This window comes from Chiloscyllium plagiosum, chromosome 2 (assembly GCF_004010195.1).
Source record: "Chiloscyllium plagiosum isolate BGI_BamShark_2017 chromosome 2, ASM401019v2, whole genome shotgun sequence".
Taxonomy (NCBI): domain Eukaryota; kingdom Metazoa; phylum Chordata; class Chondrichthyes; order Orectolobiformes; family Hemiscylliidae; genus Chiloscyllium; species Chiloscyllium plagiosum.
In genome coordinates, this window is record NC_057711.1 from 66,998,040 (window position 1) to 67,019,350 (window position 21,311).

At 42.2% G+C, this 21,311-nt stretch overlaps 1 protein-coding gene across 1 annotated transcript in view; it reads left to right on the forward strand.

Moving 5' to 3' along the window:
• The window catches only part of hsd17b4 (hydroxysteroid (17-beta) dehydrogenase 4), a 134,171-nt gene extending 120,904 nt beyond the window's left edge, over positions 1 to 13,267 (forward strand). The window contains exons 23-24 of the mRNA XM_043711513.1: positions 5,848 to 5,975; positions 12,445 to 13,267. Of these exons, the coding sequence (XP_043567448.1) occupies positions 5,848 to 5,975; positions 12,445 to 12,534 (218 nt within the window). The 3' untranslated portion in view covers positions 12,535 to 13,267. The remainder of the gene's footprint in view (positions 1 to 5,847; positions 5,976 to 12,444) is intronic.
• The last annotated feature ends 8,044 nt before the right edge of the window (positions 13,268 to 21,311 follow it).

Sequence of the window (21,311 nt, forward strand, 5' to 3'; positions counted from 1 at the left end):
CTCACACTCTCTCTCTCTCTCTCCCCCCACCAACCCTCTGGGTCCCTTGAACCCTTCAGTCAGTGAGTATCATTTACAGATCAGCAAAACATTTAAAAATACTGACTAAGCTTTAATACTGACTCATCCTAAAGGTATGCTGAACTTGTATAGCACATTGTTCAGGCTGTGCCGAGAGGATCTGCACAGATCTGATCTCCATGCTTTAAAAAGGGCACAGAAGCTTGAGAAAAAGTGCAAAAAGATTTACAAGGATTAAAACCAGAACGGAGAGATTATAGCTGTCAGAATGATTGAACAGGTTGATGATTTTTCTTTAGGAAAGAGATTTAGAGGTCTAATTTTTTTTCATGAGCTTGACAGGATAAATAAAGAAAATGTTTCCATAAGTGTAAGAATCAGAAATAATTAATAAATCCAATACAGAGAAATCTCTTTACTCAAATTGATCATGTGGGGAACTTGCTACCATTGAAGGTTTTGAGAAGAATAGCTTGGATGTTTTCAAAATAGACATGTTTGGTACATGCGAGAAGAGACCATGGAAGGATATGCTGAAGCTGTTGGAATGGAAGGAAACTAGTGTATAGTATACACACTAGCATACACTAGTTAGGCTAGGACTAGTTTCTTTGACTCCTTCCAGACTTCTGCATGTGAAATTTGACAAAAATATCAATCTACACCCCACAAATGTATTTCTTAGATGACTGATACCATATTTACGAGAGCTAGTTGATGAGGATTGTCAGAATTAGAAAGTGCTCTACTTAGTTGTTATCACTCGTATCTAAAAGGTCCAAAATGTAATTGAATGCACGTGTGGTAATCACCCTGAGATCTTTATCAATTGCAAAGGTTTCCACTACCATCAATGTACAGTTCATGTACAGATAGAAAAAGACTATCATTCACATGTGTGCAGGATTCCCAGGGAATTGCCATGTTGCTTTCACCATGTGCTAGTCAAATGCCCCTGAGCTCTTCATACCTTGATGCATTTGGAACCTGGCTGACTTTCCACTATAGATATAGCCGTGACACCCATTAGCAGTTAATGCAATGATGTCCAGGAGACATACTGTCAAAGCCACCCCAATATTAAAACCAGTTATTATGCACATCTGTACTGCACCTTGCATAGCATATTACAGCAGTGGAGACGGTGCTGGAAGTGGGAGTTGCTGAATGTGCTGTCTTTTTACTTTTGAGAGAAGCATGTGACCATATATTTGACATGATTGTTCAGACTTCCTATGATCACCGCTGTAATATCCCCAACATTGCCCTCAACTTAGTTCACCTGCTGTCAAATCACTGACTCAATACTTCATTCCCTTGATAGTCAAATATTCCAATTTACTCCTGACTATTCTCCTACTGTGAACCCTCTATAAACTTCAGTTCATCTCAAGCTCTGTCACATGAGTCTTAAATTGGCTTTAGGTCCTGTTTAATTGCCACCTTTGTGTTTGCTGACCAACATTGGTTCCCATCAAAGAGCAAGGAAACCTGTTGATTGCCACCTCTGTCCTCCCCTAGCTGATTAATCTGTACTTCTCTATTTTGAACAACACTTGGAGGAAGCACTGAGGGTAGCAAGGACACAAAGTGTACTCTGGAGATTTTAATCGTCACCACCAAGAGTGGTTCAGCACAGTACTACTGATTGAGCTGGCTGGATCATAAAATACATAGCTGCCAGACTAGGTATACAGTGTGCCTTTTTAAGTGCCATAAGTTATTTTATTATGTTGAAGATGTTATATAAGTTGTTGTTCTGAAAGGTCATCATAATATCATTGCTTTTTTGTTCTCTGTGCCTCTGTATAACCCAGGATCCTTTGTGTTTTTAACTGTTCTCTCAACCTACCCTGCATTTTCAACAATTTATGCACATATACCTTAAGTCCGTCTGTGTCTGCACCCTCTTTCGAATTGCATTTTTATTTTGTATTGCCTCTCTTCATTCTTCTCACCTAAATGTAAAACTTTGTGGTTCGCTGCATAAAATTTCATCCATCTGGTATCTGCCCATTCAACCTGTTTGTCTGTGCCTTTTTGAAGTCTATCACTATATTCCTCACAGCTTGCAGTTCTTTCAAATGTAGTCAGCAGGATCTAATTCACTTAGTCATAGAGTCATACGACACGGGAAACAGAGCCTCCAGTCCAACCAGTCTTTTTCGACCATAATTCCAAGCTTAACTAGTCTTCCCTCCCTGCGCTTGGCCCATATCCCTCCAAACTTTCTTATTCGTGTACTTATCCAAATTATGTTTTAAACGTTAGAACTGAATTCACATCCATCAATTCCTCTGGTATTTTCTTGAAAGGAAGAATTCTTTGAGACTTCTAATTAAAATCACTTTCCTGCTCAGTTATAATTTATGATAATTAAAAGTTGACAGATCCACTTGAAACAGCAATGGTACTATTGGACTTTGGCATATACTTGGAATTGCATCTGTTACATGAAACACAGATGTGAAATCTAAGATTTTATTCAATTGTCAAGAATGAAAATTAAATAAGTGTTGGAAATACATATTTTAGAATTTAAAAGAATTTATTTTTCATTTCCCAACATTTTGTGTTTTGAGAATGTAAAAAGGTAAGAAATAGGAGCTGGGTAGCCCATTCTGCTATTCAGTGGGATCATGGTTTCTTATGTGATCCCCACATCCCTTTTTCATATGTAGAAATATATACAGCAACCTCAGTATTGGATGTGCTCCATGTCTGAACCTCTATGTCTCTCTGGAGTGGAGAATTCCAAAGATTATCCCCCTCTGAGTGAATACATTGTACCTCATCATGGTTCAACGGCCTTCTCCTTATTCTTGTTTTTGTGTACCCCATTGCCTCCCCTACCCCTGTTGGAGGAACATCTTTATTCCAACCTATAAGCATTTATAGCTTTCTTCCTCTGCTGAAAAATAAAAAAACGTTCAGAGCAGAGAGAGAACAGAGTTCGTAAAGGATCATTTCCCTATCTAGTAGTCCATAATTTTTAAATAATTAGTTTACAACACTGAAATATTCTGCTCCAAAGAAGTCATTGGACTTGCAATGTTAATTCCATTTCCCTGCTGCCTCAGTGCCAAGGACCCAGGTTTGATTCCAGTCCTGGGTAACTGCATGGAGTTTGCACATTCTCCCCGTGTCTGCATGGGTTTCCTCTGGGTGCTTCAGTTTCCTCCCACAGTCCCACAGACTGGGTTGATTGGCCATCTCCAATTGCCTCATTATGTCCAGGGATGTGTAGGCTAGGTGGATTAGCTGTAGTAAATGCAGGAATTATGGGAATAAGATGGGTGGTGGGCCTGGGTGGGATGCTTTTTGGAGAGTTGGTGCAGACTTGATGGGCTAAATGGCCTATTTTGGCATGACAAAGTGATCTTCACTGAAACAGAAACTCGCAATGCTGTGAATTGAGATTCAACAATAAAACAAGTTTATTACACAAATGAAACAAAGATAAAGTGGAATAAACCAAGCCAATTGTATATTATACAAACTTAAAGATTTCAAAACGTAAGGTAAAATATAATTCCGTTGATCACAACAACATTTATTTGTAGTACACACACCAGCGAGAGTTTTCTTTTCTCTCTCATTTTGAAAACTGAACAGCAGCATTAATTTCAAATGACCCCTTCAGGGTTTTAACCAAGTATTTCTGGCATGGAAGTTTTAAACTGAACTTTGTGGACGAATGTAAACTTTCATAACAAGCCTGAAACTACCTCCCTTATTTGCATGCCATCATTTTATACATCTTACTTCAGCCAAGTCCTCTGCAAAACTGGCCCAACTGAAATTAATTATTTTTTTCCTTCAAACTTTAGATGTTTCCCCAAGTCCAAATAAATAATTCCAGAATCTTCTACCAGTTACTACGCTTGCTTGTAAATTCTCCCGATGTAAACAAATCCCTATAGCTGTTCAGGAAGAGGTTCTGGAGTACTGTTTAAAATAAGTCACCATGGCTACAGCACCACTTACAAATGAATCATTAAATCCGTCAGACACATAAACAGCCCTTATGCCACTAGTTCAAAAGTCAATAACCAAAAGTAAATGAGATTAAAGTATATATAAACCATACGTTACTTTACAAATATGAAAAGAGCATTTCGCCAAGTGTATCATCACTGAGCTCTGGCATAATTGAAATCCGTGGAAATCGAGATGTAAAGTCTCTGCTTGAAATCACACCTTGTACAAATGAAAATGGGTGAAGATCTTGGAGACCATTGCTTCAGTCCCATAACATCACTTCAGGGGTCTTTCAGCGTAATATCCAAAACCCAACCATCTGCAGCTGCTTCATCAATTACCTTTCTTCCATCATAAGGTGAGAAGTGGAGATATTTGCTGATGATTGTGCAATGTTCACCACTAGTACAAAATCCACAGATATTGAAGCAGTTCTGGATCATGTGCAGCATTACCTGATCTAAATTCAGGTTTTGCCTAATAAATGCAAGTAACATTCACGTCATGCAAGTGCCTGGCAGAGACCATCTTCAAGAAAGAATGTAACCATCTCCTCTTGAAATTCAACTGCATAACCATTGCAGAGTCTCCCACCTTCTAGATTAGAGTGGTGTTGGAAAAGCACAGCAGTTCAGGCAGCATCCGAAGAGCAGGAAAATTGATGTTTCTTGCTCCTCGGATGCTGCCTGAACTGCTGTGCTTTTCCAACACCACTCTAATCTAGAATCTGGTTTCCAGCATCTGCAGTCCTTGTTTTTACCTCGAGACTCCCACCTTCAATATGCTGGGGGTTACAATTGACCAGGAGCTGAACTGGACCATGAATACTGAGGTTATAAGAGGAGGTCAGAGGCTAAGAATCCTGCAATTAAAAACTCACTACCTGACTACTCTATCTACAGTGCACAAGTCTGGGTTATAAGAGAAGGCTGTCCATTTGCTGGATGAGTGTAGCTATAACTACATTCAAGAAGCTTGACTCTATTTGGACATGACAGCCTGCTTCATTTGTACCACACATCCAGCACTTTAAGCATTCATTGCCTCCACCCCAGATGTACAGTAGCACCAGTATGTACCATCTACAAAATACACGGCAGTAACTCTGAGTCTCCTTCCATTGCACTCATGGAACCTGTGATCTTTGCAATGTGCATAGGCAAGGGCAACAGATGCACCAGAATAACACCAATTGCAAGTTCTCTTGCAAACTGAGCACTATCCAACTTGTAACTATATTTTTGTTGCTTCACTGTCACTGAATCAAAATCCTGGAACACTCTTCGTAACAACGTTAGGAATACTGATCAGATGCTGGATCAATGGTGCTGGAAGAGCACAGCAATTCAGGCAGCATCGAGGAGCTTCAGCAAAATCATACTGATCAGATGAACTGCTGTTGTTCAAGAAAGTGGTTAATCACCAGGTTCTGAAGGATAATAAGGGATGGGCAACCTTGCCAGCAAGATGTCCACGTCTCATGATTGCATTCACCAAGTAAAACTTGCAATGAGGTCGCAACCATGTTCTTAATGTATGTGGCATTTGAACATTTTATTCTCAGAGAATAGAGATCATAACTGCAATAGGTAATCAAACATTTTACAAACAGGAGTGAACTATCTTGTCCCTTGTATTTAAGAGACATGAAAATCGGTATTAAAGTGTGATTTTACACACCCTATTAAATCTCTCACTATGGCACTATTGAGTTTCATTGATAACAATGTACCAATTTATAATGCTGCATATTTAGTTTGTATTTGCTATTCTTCAAAAAAACGTAAATACATATTTTTCATTGTTAAACAGAGTTCGTTCTAATAGATTTTGTGTGTCCTTTAGCTATTGACTTGAAGAATGGTTCTGGAGAACTGTACAAGGGAGCAGCACGGCATCGGGCTGACACTATTTTTACACTCTCTGATGAAGACTTCATTCAAGTGGTATCAGGAAAGCTTAATCCACAAAAGGTAAATAAACCTTCTGCCAACACACAATTTTGATTTTCCCCCCTTCTGTGTAAGACAACACAGTTTTATAACTAGCAGAAAGTGAGGTCCGCAGATGCTGGAGATCAGAGTGTGATGCTGGAAAAGCACAGCAGGTCAGGCAGCATCCAAGGAGCAGGAAAATCAACGTTTTGGGCATAAGCCCTTCATCAGGAATGAGGCTTTTGGGCCAGGGGGCTGAGAGATAAATGGGGTGGGGGGACGGAGGGGAAGGTAGGTAGATGAAGGTGGTGGAGAAGGTGATAGATTGGAGAGGAGGGTGGAGTGGATATATGGGAAGGACAATGTTCAGGTCAAAAGGGCAGAGCGGAGTTGAAAGCTTGGGACTGGGATAAGATGATGGGAGGGGAAATGAGGAAAGTGGTGAAATCCACATTAATCCTGTGTGGTTGCAGTGTCCCAAGATAGAAGATGAGATGTTCTTCCTCCATGCATTGGGTGGTTAGGGTTTTGGCGATGGAGGATGCCCAGGACCTGCTGTCCTTGGTGGAGTGGGAGGGGGAGTTAAACTGTTCAGCCATGGGGGGTGGGGTTGGTTTGTGCGGGAGTCCCAGAGCTGTTCTCTGAAACAATCCGCAACTTGGCGTCCTGTCTCCCTGATGTAGAGGAGACCACATCAGATACAGTAGGTGACATTTGTGGAGGTATAGATAAGTTTCTGTGAAAGGAATCCTTTGGGGCCTTGGATGGAGGTGAGGGGGGAGGTATGGGTGCAGGTTTTGCACTTCTTGCAGTGGCATGGGAAGGTGCTGGGAATGGTGTGTGGGCTGGTGAGGGTGTAGATCTGACAAGGGAGTTGTGGAGGGAATGGTCTCTCCGAAACGCTGATAGAGGCGGGGAAGGAAATATATCCTTGATCTTGTGGTCTGTTTGGAGGGGGCGCAGGATGATGCGATGTATACAGGGATTGATGGGGTGGAAAGTGAGGACCAGGGTGATTTCTGTCCTTGTTGCATTTGGAGGAGTGGGGTTCAAGGGTGGAGGTGTGGGAAGTGGAGGAGATATGCTGGAGGGCATCGTTCACCATGTCGGAGGGGAAAATTGCGATCTCTTCCTACAGTCCCCCCGACCATGACCTCACCTCCCATCACCAAACCATCATCTCTCAGACCATACCCAACCTAATCACCTCTGGACACTTCCCGTCCCCAGCCTCCAACCTTATAGAGCGAGAACTCTGCATCGCCAAATTCTACCTCTTACCGAAGATTCACAAACCCCGACTGGTCCAGTTGACCCATTGTCTTAAGCCGACTCCTGTTCCACAGAACTCAACTCTGCATACCTTGACACTGTCCTGTCCACCTTAGTCCAGGAACTCCCCACCTACTTTCGTGACACCACCCATGCCCTTCATCTCCCCCAAGCCTTGCGTTTCCCTGGCCCCCTACACCTTATCTTCACCAAGGACATCCACTGCCAGTACACATCTGTTCGTCATGACAAAGGCCTCTAAGCACTCCATTTCTTCCTCTCACGCCGTCCCAACCAGTACCCTTCCACCGACAACCTCATCCACCTGGCCGAACTGGTCCTCAACCTCAACAACTTCTCCTTCCAATCCTCCTACTTCCTCTAATCCAAAGGGGTAGCCATGGGAACCCACATGGGAGCCAGCTATGCCTGCCTCTTTGTTGGGTACGTGGAATAGTCCATCTTTCGCAGCTATACCAGCCCCATTCCCAAACTTTTCCTCTGCCACACCAATGACTGTATCAGCGTTATCTCCTGCTCCCACGAGGAGGTTGAACAGTTCATCAACTGGACTAACACCTTTCACCCCGACCTCAAATTCACCTGGACCATCTCTGACCCCTTCCTCCCCTTCCCGGACCTCTCCATCTCCGGCGACCAACTAACCATGGATATCTACTACAAACCCACCGACTCCCACAGCCACCTGGACTACACCTCCTTCCACTCTGCCTCCTGTAAAAACCGTATCCCTTATTCTCAATTCCTCCATCTCTGCTGCATCTGTACCCAGGATAACCAGTTCCATTATAGAACAACCCAGATGACCGCCTCCTTCAAAGACTGCAATTTCCCCTCCCACATGGTTAACGATATCCTCCAGTGCATCTCCTCCACTTCCCGCACCTCCATCCCTGAACTCCACCCCACCAACCTCCAAATACATCGCATCATCCTCTGCCACTTCCACCACCTACAAACAGACCCCACCACTGGAGATATATTTCCCTCCCCACCCCATAAGCATTTCGGAGAGGCCATTCCCTCCAAGACTCCCTTGTCAGATCCACGACTCCCACCAGCCCGCTCCCCACTCCTGGCACCTTCCCGTGCCACCACAAGAAGTGCAAATTCTGTGCCCACAGTCCCCCCCCCCTCCCCCCTTCACCTCCATCCAAGGCCCCAAATGATCCTTCCACATCTGACAGCAACCTAACTGTACTTCCACAAATGTCATCTACTGTTTTCATTGCACCCGATGTGGTCTCTTCTACATACAGGGAGACAGGATGCCAACTTGCGGATCATTTCAGAGAACATCTCTGGGATGTCTGCACCAACCAACCCCCATTGCTCCATGGCTGAACACTTTAACTCCCCCACCCACTCCACCAAGAATGTGCAGGTCCTGGGCTACCTGCATCGTCAAGCCCTAACCACCTGATGCCTGGAGGAAGAACACTGCAACCGCACAGGATTAATGTGGATTTCACTAGTTTCCTCATTTCCCCATCCCCAACCCTATCCCAATCCCAAGCCTCCAACTCGGCACCGCTCTCTTGACCTGTCCATCGTCTTTCCCTCTATCCGCTCCACCTTCCTATAGCCTTCTCTCCCACTTTCATCTTCCTATTGCATTCCCAGCTACCTTCCCCCCCAGCCTCATCCCCCTCCCATTTGTCTCTCAGCAACTCCCAGCCCACAAGCTTCATTGCTGATGAAGAGCTTATGTCTGAAACATCGATTCTCCTGCTTCTTGGATGCTGCCTGACCTGTTGTGCGTTTCCAGCACCACACTCTAGACAAGTTTTCTAACTGTGTAATTTTGTTGTATTTTGGTCATCGATCCAAATTTGAGGGGTGAAGTTGACATATGTAAATCTTAAAGGTCTGTTGCAGTGGAAATTGAGAAGTTTTCAAGCATGTTATTTTAAAAATAGGAAACCAGTAGGCTGGAGCCTCCTGTACCAAGAATTTAAAAGCTTTTCTTAGCTGAGCTGAATGACAGTAGCTGAAAGGGCAGCCTCTGCAATATGCAGCCTTATGTCCTACCTGGATGACTCCTTGGATGGTTTGACTGGAAACTGACTTCTAGTCTCACCTCACCTAGCTTGCTAAAGTCTTCTAAGCACGGAAACCTGATATTCTTATCTGTTTGGACCAAGTATGATTCCAGATTCAGTGATGCAGTTGACTTTTAGCTTCGCTCTGAAATGGGCTAGCAAGCTACTTAGTTCAAGGACAATTGGGGATGGCCCACAAATGATGGCCAGTCACATCCCATGGAAGAATAAATAAAAGAACAACTACCTAACATCCAAGATCATCTTACTTGAAAAGTTAAAAATCTCACAACACCAGGTTATAGTCCAACAGGTTTATTTGGAAGCACCAGCTTTCGGAGCCCTGCTCCTTCATCAGGTGGTTGTCCTGAAGCTTCCAATTAAACCTGTTGGACTGTAACCTGGTGTTGTGAGATTTTTAACTTTGTCCACCCCAGTCCAACACCGGCATCTCCAAATCATTGCTTGAAAAGGTCATCTCCTTATTTTTGAAATGGACCAATTGCAAATCTGTTTGCAAGTTTCATTTAGGTAGTGTAAAAATAATAATCACACAGAAAACTAGATACCTGTTTTGTTCATTAGTAAGATTAATGTCATTGGTAAAGTACTTATAATTTATTGCCAGAACAATCACACTTAGGAAAAAAAACTTCTGGCAAAGTTTATAGGGCCATCCAGTCAATAAATTATTCATATGTATCGAATGTTTAGATTTCCTAAAATCTTCGAAGGTACTTCTGGTAGGACCGGATGGGGAGTATGTCAATAAAACTATTAAAGTATTCACTGTTTCATAGTCCATATGGATAAAACTTTTCAAAACTTTAAGAAAACACTTTAAAGTACATTTCAAATTATATTTCACTTTTTTTGCATTACTAGTAGCAGCAGTCTAGGAACTTACTTGAGCAAATTGTGCACTTTCTGGTCATCTTTAAAAGTGAAATAAATTAGTAAAGATGCATTGTACATATTCAAATCACCAAATCAAAACTGGGTATAAAAATTCTGAAAGGTTTTGATAAGTTTTTAGTTGCTAATTTCTCTCTTCAGGATTCTCAAAGTAATTGAATGTTTGAAAGTGCTAAAAATTGTATAGAAAAGTAGAGAGCTGGAGAAACTAAGCAGCATCTGTTGGAAAAGGAACAGCGCTAATTTCACATCCCTCTTGAAACTTTAACTGTTTCTGTTTCACAGGTATTGCCACACCTGCTGAGTCTCTCCAGCACTTTTATTTAAAATTTCATATCTCCAGCATTTGCAAGGATTGTGTTTCTATATGTGCCCTATTTCAGTTTCCAGCAAGTATGCGTAATTAGCAATAAGGAACAGAAACTGTGATTCACGATTGATGTAGAGTTGATGATCATCCTAAGTATGATGATGCAATATTGTTGCTGATGCACAGGAAACTCCAAAAGGTGCCTGAGTGGGTGAATCAGACAAATTTCAACTATAAAATTAGATAGATTTGACAAAGGTAGTTGATTGATTAAGGTTAAGATTGATTAAGATAGCAATTGAATATGCAGATAAAATTATTTGGATGCTAGAAACATTTCACAGCAATGAGTCATGTCTTGTACCACCTTGAGAACTACCTGCTCTTTGAATAATGGTGCCTTTTAACTTGCACTTGAATCACCATTATGGGTGGATTAACCTTTGGTTACAGTAGCTCAGTGGTTAGCACTGTTGTCGCACAGTGCCAGAGACCCAGGTTCAATTCCCACCTCGGACGACTGTCTGTGTTGAGTTTGCACATTCTTCCTGTGTCTGTGTGGGTTTCCTCTGGGTGCTTTGGTTTCCTCCCACAATCCAAAGAAGTGCCTGTTAGATGACTTGGCCATGTTAAAATTGCCCATAGTATTCAGGAATGTGTAGTTTAGGTGTTTTAGTCTGGGGTAAATGTAGAGCAGTAGGGGAATGGGTCTGGGTGGGTTATTCTTCGGGGGGTTGGTGTGAACTTCTTGGGCCGAGGGCCTGTTTCCACACCGGAGGGATTCTATTCAATATTATCTGAAGGATGGCAATTCTACAATATGTCTTTCCCTCAGTGTTGCATTGGAATGTCAGTCTGTATTGCTGTGACACAGTCGTAGCATTTATGCTGACTCAGTTCAGACTCCTGTGTTAGCTTCATGCTGCCTATTCCATAATCAAATTACAGGATCAGACTTTCAAATCAATTGGTATTGGCTTGTCAAACATTTAACTTACTAATCCTGGTTGAAGATATTAATTAAAACTATCCTAATGTGATCACCTACAACTTTCAGTAAAGTCTTCAATTTTATTCACCAGTGATTGTGAAGAGACATGAATTTCTAGTCATAAGGGAGGTGCTTGGAAATGAAACAGATGCTTTTTCCTGAGTGATATTGGTATCAGCTGGCAAGTGATCCAGATGAAAAGCAAGGTTCAGAGGAATTACCCAAATTGATGATATAGTTCTGAATACTAGAACCAGGAGATGTGTTCAGCCTATAAATCATTTTTAAAGTTCAATAATATCATTCATTTCGCCTATATTACTGTCTTGAACTAATTGGAGTCATTTGTGTATTAATAAAACTATTATTACAAGTTAATTAAACTGAAACTAAAAAAATGACATGTATTCATCATAGCTGGTTTCAATGTGTTCCTCCACCAATGCAATTGCCAGCTGTCAAACAGAGTGGGCTTGAAGAATGTTTCACTTTAAGGGATTTGAATCTTGATTCTCTCTGAGGTTTCAGGTCATTACTATAGACAGAATTAGTTTTTGATTAAGTAGCTTTCACCCACGGTGAATATCAACAGTCCCAAGGTCTCAGACTGGATCTAGGGAAAAGAACTTGTCTGTTTGAAAGCTTGACAAATACTTCTCAGATTTTCTGATCTGCTGGAGCTGATGCAATCTCCAGTAAGTGAGACTGGCAGAGACCTCAGGAAATGAGAGGACAGTGTCCCCTTTCCCCAGCTGCAGGAGAACACTGCCTGTGAAGTGCAGAAGTGTGAGGGACCTAGTACTATGGATCCAACAGCTTTTACAACTGAAGACAGCCAATATTGAAGATTAAAAAGGAAAATTAAGCAATGATACTTTCTGGTATCATAAGAGAGATATCGCTTTCTATTTTGCGTGATTTGGATTATGCTTGAATTTCTTTTTTGTTTGTTTACAGGCTTTCTTTGCAGGCAAGCTGAAAGTTATGGGGAACATCATGCTTAGCCAGAAACTTGAAATGATCCTCAAAGATTATGCAAAACTATGAGAGAATAAGATTATTATTTCTAAATACATTCGTTTTGATCACAGAATCAACTAAAAAGCTTTGGACTGACATCATAACAATTGCTACTTAAAATTATGAAATTATATGATTTCTTTAATTTTGTTTGATGTATACCTAAGTAAAATAATCTCAATTTTAATGTACCTTTTATTGTTGAAAGTTATAAAGCATAAACCTCTATCTTCATCACAGTAACTCTTGCTTTACCCTGGAATGTAGCATTGTTGTTTACTTTTGGACCGTAAGTAAGATGTCAACTCTTTTCTTGGTTAATATCTTTTTTAAAATAACAGCTGTGTTAGCCACAAAGTCCCAAACAAATACAAATCCAACCATGTTGGCATACATTCTCTTAAAAACATTGCCATTCTTGAGGAGTGGACATTCTAAGAAGGTTACCGATTTACATCCAAACTTGAAGTAGATGCTGGATTTGAATACTCAGAATTCATTTATTGTTAGTTGAAGTATCATTTTTATATTTTAGACAATTTTGTAATTTGGAGAGAAACGTTGCTGCTGCCAGTATGTCTGTCTTCCGTCCTTCCAATTAACAGATTAAACCTGATCACCTTTTTCTTTGCATGTTAAAAGTTCATGAAAAATTAGAGGTTGACTATTTTCCTGAAATGAATGTACTAGTTGAAACTTGCCTGTATTAAATTCATTGGAAATAAGTAATGTTCCAGTCTTAATAAAGTTCACATATCAAGGACTGCTTGTAATTGTTTAATGAACAGACCCAATATGATAATATCCTCCCAACGTCATGATTGCATCCACCTGATAAATAGCATGATTGTTGATATATTGTAGAAATTCCACAACACCAGATTATAATCCAACATGTTTATTTGGAAACACTAACTTTCAGAGCGCCGCTCCTTCATCAGGTGGTTGTGGAGATTAAGGTCATGCTCACAGAATTTATAGCCAAAGGATCCAGTGTCATGGAGATGTGATACAGTAAACAATCATAGATTAAAACATTCATCTTTTATAATGTGATATGCTGGTTTCTGTTCTTTGATATGGAAATCCCAGATATAAATTCTGTGAGCATGACCTTACACAACCACCTGATGAAAGATCGGCGCTCCAAAAGGTAGTGCTTTCAAATAAACCTGTTGGATGATAACCTGGTTTTGTAAATTTTTAACTTTGTCCACCCCAGTCTAACACCGGTTCCTCCAAGTTATTGTAGCAATGTTATCCATTGAATTTTCAGCATGATTTCTGTTTTATATCTTGTGGGTAAAAACAAAATTGGTATTTTTTTCCAACGGATTAGGTTACAACAGGTAAAAAGTAGATGAAATTTTGACAGGTTCAAACTGTGTGCTATTATTTTGACATTGAACGCTTTTACCTGAGAACCAGCAAAAAACTGATTTTGATTATAATTGGGGTGATGCATTCTAAAATGCAAACTGGGTAATTGCTGTTCAATCAAGCCAATAGGTTTATTCTATGTACCTTGGAGAAACAGCAGTCTAAGAGACTGCTTTCCTGATAGTAATTTAAGTCACATACATACATCTCACAGTCTCATTGGTTGCATAGGCTTATGATGATCAGGAGATTACAGGATGTGTTTGATGATTACAGGGGCTAACACCTCCCAGATGGGTATCTAGTTAATGACTTGTAAAGTTACACACTCCTATTGAAGAGCGCATTACTCAGTGCTGGGTCATTTTGTCCTAGTCATGGAGTTCCTGACAGTGAGCATTCCACAGTGGTGGTATCCTTTATATTTTCAGTTAGCACCTACCCACCCTTAGCCAGGCCAATCATCTCACCCCCATGTTAAATGATCCTTTTGAGTCAACAATATCACTGAGGTCTCTCTTCTCATTATATTGTAGAATATTGCCCCTCACTAGATTATCATGGTTCTAACATTTGCAAATATTCCAATCATGATGTCCCTTTTTGTCTATTAGGGGGATTATCTTTCTTCCTATTCTGCTTACTATAGCTAGTCTGATTGCAATGTTAAATACTTTGATTGTAATATTCATAGTTCTCCTACTCCATTGTTGGTTTATTTAGCTGTGTGACATATTTGTTTATCTATTAATATTTATGTTTACTCTTCCTACTACATGAAGGGATCCAAGATTTCTGGGTTACTCTGAACGCTGTAGAGTTATGTCTCAACAACTCCCTTCTCAGCAGGTTCCCAATCTGGAAGAGAATCTGCCAGGCACAATCTCTGAACACAGCTGCATCCCAAGGGTGGGAGTGGTTGGGGTATGCAACAGACTGCAGCCATTCTCTCAGAATTGGAGTGACAGCTTAGAATTTTAGGTTCAAATTCCTGACATGATACTTGAACACCTTGACAGTTGCAAGATTGCTACCATTTGAACTGTAGCTATGCTTTCAATATTTTAAACATTTAGCTTATTCTCTTAAATTAGATTTCTTAGATTAGATTACTTACAGTGTGGAAACAGGCCCTTTGGCCCAATAAGTCCACACCGACCCACCGAAGCGCAACCCACCCATACTCCTACATTTACCCCTTTACCTAACACTACGGGCAATTTAGCATGGCCAATTCACCTGACCTGCACATCTTTGGACTGTGGGAGGAAACCAGAGCACGGGGAGAATGTGCAAACTCTACACAGTCAGTCGCCTGTGTTGAAGTTTAAATTTTCTCCCAATTGTTTCTTTTGTGTGAATGGTTTGATATGTTTCTATAAGCAAGCTGGCTGTGAAACTCCACTGTGTTAGTGCTATAGGAACCAGGTAATGAAAAGATGGTACGAGATCTGTTCCTTGATTTCTGGCCCAGTTGTACTGATTCCCAGATTTTTAAGGGTGATGATGTTGTTGTTATGTATGTACATTGTGCTTCCATCAACATACATTGCTGATTTGGTGACTGACCTGCCATTTTGGACCTTGGACATTATTAATGTTCGTTCTTAAAATTCACATAGCTGAATCGGTGGTCAGAAAAAGAAACTGTAGTGTTTTGCACTACTGTACTAGTAATCACCTTGACTACACCTCACAGTTTTCTGTAAGGATTCCATTCCATTCTGCCAGTTTCTCTGGATCCGTTGCGCTGTTCTGATAATGCCACCTCCCTTCGGTCTGCCTCTAACGTTACCTTTTTCTTCAACTGAGGAATCCTCCCCATTTTGTTTGAAAGGGCCTTCAGCCTTGTCAGACCCATCACCCACACTTCACCACTCCATTCCCTCATTCCCAGATCAATTACAGGGCTCTCCATCAATCTCTATGTTCAAACGATCATCCTTCTCCATTTCTGCCATCTCCAGTGGGAAGGCACCATTAAACCCACCACTGTCAGCATTCCACAGGGACCGTTTTATTTTCCCATGACATCCTGTTCCATTCCTTTTAATCATTCCTAACGTTCCCTCATTCACCTTTGCAACTTTCCCATCCAATTGTAGAAGGTGTAACACTTGCCTCGGCACTTCCTCCCTCCTCAGTGTCCAAGGCCCTAAACACAACTTTCCATGAAACACTTCTACTTCTTTCAATCTAGTCTACTGCATTCACTGCTCACAATGTGGCCTTCTTTACATTGGTTGTCAGTAGAAATGACTCTGACTTTCTAAATGCTCGCTATTTCAACAAGCCATTTTGGTTACATGCTAACCCCTCTGCTCGAGGCCCGCAGCAGTGTTCCAATGCAGCACAATGTAAGCAGCTCCTCATTTTGTGTTTAGACACTTTAGAGCCTCAAGGTCTCAATATGGAATTAAATAACTTCAGTCTTCATTTTTCTTACTTTCTAACATCTCCCCACCACAGTCTTATTTTGATTGTGACTTGTTTACTTTGCACTTAGTGAGGACCAATTCTCTCCCTTTCACACTTTAATTTACATTAATTTACATTTTTCTTTCTCTTCCCGACCATTAACAATTCCTTTGCCTTTTGTACTAGGCCTCCTCCCCATCTGTAAGTAGAATCAGATCATAGAGATGTACGGTACGGAAACAGACCCCTTAGTCCAACTCGTCCAAGCTAACCAGGTATCTGAAATTAATCTAGTCCCATTTGCCGGCACTTGGCCAATATCCCTCTATACCTTTCCTATTCATGTACCCATCCAGATGACATTTTAATGTTATAATTGTACCAGCCTCCTCCACTTCCTCTGGTAGCTCATTTCGTATACATACCATCTTCTGCATGAAAAAGTTGTCCCTTAGGTCCCTTTTAAATCTATCCCCTCTCGTCCTAAATCTATGCCCTCTAGTTCTGGACTACCCCACTCCAGGGAAAAATATCTTGTCTGTCTTTCCTATCCATGTCTTTCATGATTTTTAAAATCTGTATAAGGTCACCCCTCAGCCTCCGACACTCCAGGGAAAACAGCCCCAGCCTATTCAGCTTCACCCCTTAGCTCAAACTATCAAACCCTGGAAACATCCTTATAAATCTTTCAGTTTTCACAGCATGCTATAGGAGGGAGACCAGAATTGCACACAGTGTTCCAAGAGTGGCCTAACCAATGTCCTGTACAACCACAACGTGACCTCCCAACTCCTATACTCAATGCTCTGACCAATAAAGGAAAGCATACCAGCGCCGCCTTCACTATTCTATCAACCTGAGATTCTACTTTCAAGGAGCTATGAATCTACATTCCCTCTGCTCAGCAACATTCCCTCGGACCTGCCATGATTTGCCTTTCCAATTGCAGCACCTCAAAATTTATCTAAATTAAACTCCAACTACCACTTCTTGGTCTGTCTGATCAAAATCCTGTTGTAATCTGAGGTAACCTTCTTGGCTGCCCACTACACCTCCAATTTTGGTGTTATCTGTAAACTTATTAACTATACCTTCTATGTTCACATCCAAATCATTTATATAAATGACGAAAAGCATTGGACCCAGCACCAATCCTTGTGACACATCACTGGTCACAGGCCTCCAGTCTGAAAAGCAACCCTCCACCATCACCACCTGTCTTCTAACTTCGAGCCAGTTCTGTATCCACATGGCTAATTCTCCCTGTATTCCATGTGATCTAACCTTGTTAACCAGTCTACGATGAGGAACCTTGTCAAACGCCTTACTGAAGTCCATATAGATCACGTCCATCACTCTGCCTTCATCAGTCCTCCTCGTTACCACTTCAAAAACCTCAATCAAATTAGTGAGATATTGTTTCTCGCACACAAAGCCATGTTGATTATCCCTAATCAGTCCTTGCCTTTCCAAATACATGTAAATCCTGTATCTCATAATTCCCTCCAACAACTTGCCCACCACTAATGTCAGGCTCACCTGTCTACAGTTCCCTGGCTTTTCCTTATCACTTTTCTTAAATAGTGGCACCACATTAGCCAATCTCCTGTATTCCGGCAACTCATCTGTAACTATCGATTATACAAATATCTCAGCAAGATTTGTATAATCGATAGTTACAGGTGAGTTGCCGGAATACAGGAGATTGGCTAATGTGGTGCCACTATTTAAGAAAAGTGATAAGGAAAAGCCAGGGAACTGTAGACAGGTAGACAGCAATCACTTCCCTAGCTTCCCACTGAATTCTAGGGTACACCTGAACAGCTCCTGGGGATTTATCAACTGTTATGCATTTCAAGACATCCAGCTCCTCCTCCTCTGTAATATGGACATTTTTCAAGATGTCACCATCTACTGTATTTCCCCACATTCTGTGTCTTCCATGTCCTTCTCCACAGTAAACATTGATGCATAATACTTGTTTAATATCTCCCCCAGGTCCTGCGGTTCCACAAAAAGGCTGCCTTGCTGATCTTTGAGGGATCCTATTCTCTTTTTAGTTACCCTTTTGTCCTTAATGTATTTATAAAATCACTTTAAATTCTCCTTAAGATAGCTTTGGTAAATATAATTATGTCCATTTTTTGCCCTCCTGATTTCTCTCAAGGAAAGTCATCTAAGGATTCACTCGATCTATCTTGTCTATACCTGACATATGCTTCCTTCTTTTTCTGGACCAAAACCTCAATTTCTCTAGTCATCCAGCATCCCCTACACCTACCAGCCTCTCCTTTCACCCTAACAGGAATATAGTGTGTCTGGATTCGCGTTCTCATTTCTGAAGGTTTCCCATTTTCCAACCGAACATCTGCATGCAATCAACTTTTGAAAGCCCTTGTCTAATACCATTAAAATTGGCCTTTCACCAATGTACAAGTTTAATTTTTAGATCCTATCTATCTTTTTCAATTACTATTTTAAAACTAATAGAATTATGGTCACTGGGTCCAAAGTGCTCCCCCACTGACACCTCACTCACTTGTCTTGCCTTATTTCGCAAGAGTAGGTCAAATTTTTCATCTTCTGTAGTAGGTACACCAACATATTGAATCAGAGAATTTTCTTGTACATGCTTAACAAATTCCTCTCTGTCTAAACCCTTAACACTATGGCAATCCCAGTCTATGTTTGGAAAGTTAAAATCCCCTCCTGTTACTACACTATTATTCTTACAGATAACTGAGCTCTCCTTACCAATTTGTTTCTCAATTTCCCGGTCTATAATACAATCTCAATAAGGTGATCATCCCTTTCTTATTTCTCAGTTCCATCCTAATAACATCTGTGGACATATTTGCAGGAATATCCCCCTGTAATATTATCCCTTATCAAAACGCCACTATCCCTCCTCTCTTGCTCCCCTTTCTATCCTTCCTATAGCATTTGTATCCTGGAACATTAAGCTGCCAGTCTTGTCCATCCCTGAGCCAAGTCTCTGTAGTTGCTATAATATCCCAGTCTCATGTTCCTAACCATGGCCTGAGTTCATCTGCTTTCCCTGTTAGGCCTCTTGCATTGAAATAAATGCAGTTTAATTGACCTTGTTCTCTGCTTTGTTCCTGGCCGTTTGACTTGCTCCCTTTTGCAACTGTACCAGTCTCAGATTGATTTCTTTCCTCACTATCTTACTGGGTCCCACTCCAACCACCGTACTAGTTTAAATCCTCCTGAGCAGATCGAGCAAATCTCCCTGCCAGTATGTTAGTCCTCTTCCAATTCAGCTGCAATCTGTCCTTCTTACTCAGGTCACTTCTACCCCAGAAGTGATTCCAATGATCCATATGAACCCTTCTCCTCTGCGATGGAAATGTGTTGCTGGAAAAGCGCAGCAGGTCAGGCAGCATCTAGGGAACAGGAGAATCGACGTTTCGGGCATTAGCCCTTCTTCAGGAATGAGGAAAGTTGGTCCAGCAGGCTAAGATAAAAGATAGGGAGGAGGGACTTGGGGGAGGGGCGTCGGAAATGTGATAGGTGGAAAGAGGTCAAGGTGAGGGTGATAGGGAGGGGGAGTTGAAATGCTGTGCTACAGGGTGGTTGGGTTGGTTTGTCCGGGTGGCCCAGAGGTGCTCCCTGAATCGCTCCGCAAGTAGGCGGCCTGTCTCCCCAATATAGAGGAGGCCACACCGGCTGCAGCGGATGCAGTAGATGATGTGGGTGGAGGTGCAGGTGAATCTGTGGCGGATATGGAAGTTTCCTTTGGGGCCTTGGAGAGGAGTGAGGGGGGAGGTGTGGGCGCAAGTGTTGCACCTCCTGCGGTTGCAAGGGAAGGTGCCGGGAGTGGTGGTTGGGTCGGTGGGGGGTGTGGATCTGACAAGGGAGTCGCGGAGGGAGTGGTCTCTACGGAAAGCTGATAGGGGAGGGGAGGGGAATATATCCTTGGTGCTGGGGTCTGTTTGGAGGTGGCGGAAGTGACGGCGGATGATGCGCTGTACATGGAGATTGGTGGGGTGGTAGGTGAGGACCAGTGGGGTTCTGTCCTGGTGGCGGTTGGAGGGGCGGGGCTCAAGGGCGGAGGAGCGGGAAGTGGAGGAGATGCGGTGGAGGGCATCGTCGACCATGTCGGGGGGGAAATTGCGGTCCTTGGAGAAGGAGGCCATCTGTGTTGTACGTATTTTGAACTGGTCCTCCTGGGAGCAGATGCGGCGGAGTCGAAGGAATTGGGAGAATGGGTTGGCGTTTTTACAGGGGGCAGGATGGGAGGTGGTGTAGTCCAGGTAGCTGTGGGAGTCGGTTGGTTTGTAGTAGATGTCCGTGTTGATTCGGTCGCCTGAGGTAGAAATAGATAGGTCGAGGAAGGGGAGGGAGGAATCTGGGACTGTCCAGGTGAATTTGAGGTCGGGGTGGAAGGTGTTGGTGAAGTGGATGAACTGTTCAACCTCCTCGTGGGAGCACGAGGCGGCGCCGATACAGTCATCGATGTAGCGGAGGAAAAGGTGGGGGGGGTGGGGCCAGTGTAGTTGCGGAAGATGGACTGTTCCACACTCTGGACCAGCTCCTGGGCCATTCATTCATCTGTTCTCTCCTCCTATTCCTATCTGTACTAGCTTGGAGCACTAGGAGTAATCCAGAGATTACTACAATCAAGGCTGTCCTTCTTAAAATTCTGCCAAACTTCAAGTATTCTCCCTTCAGAATCTCATCTCTTTTCCTTCCTGTTGTTAGCTCCAATATGTACAATGACCTTCTGTTGGTCCCACTCCCCTTTAAGAATATTCTGCACTCTCTCTAAGATATCCTTGATCCTGGCACCAGGGAGGCAACACAGCATTCTGATTTCTCACTGTCAGCCACATAAACATCGGTCTGTGCCTCTGACTCGGAAGTCCCCCATCACAATTGATCGCTTGGAACCTAACGTACTGCTCATTACATGAGAGCCAGTATCTTGGCTGTTCGTGCTACGTTCCCTTGAGAGTCTATCACCCCCTTCATTTAAAAAAAACACA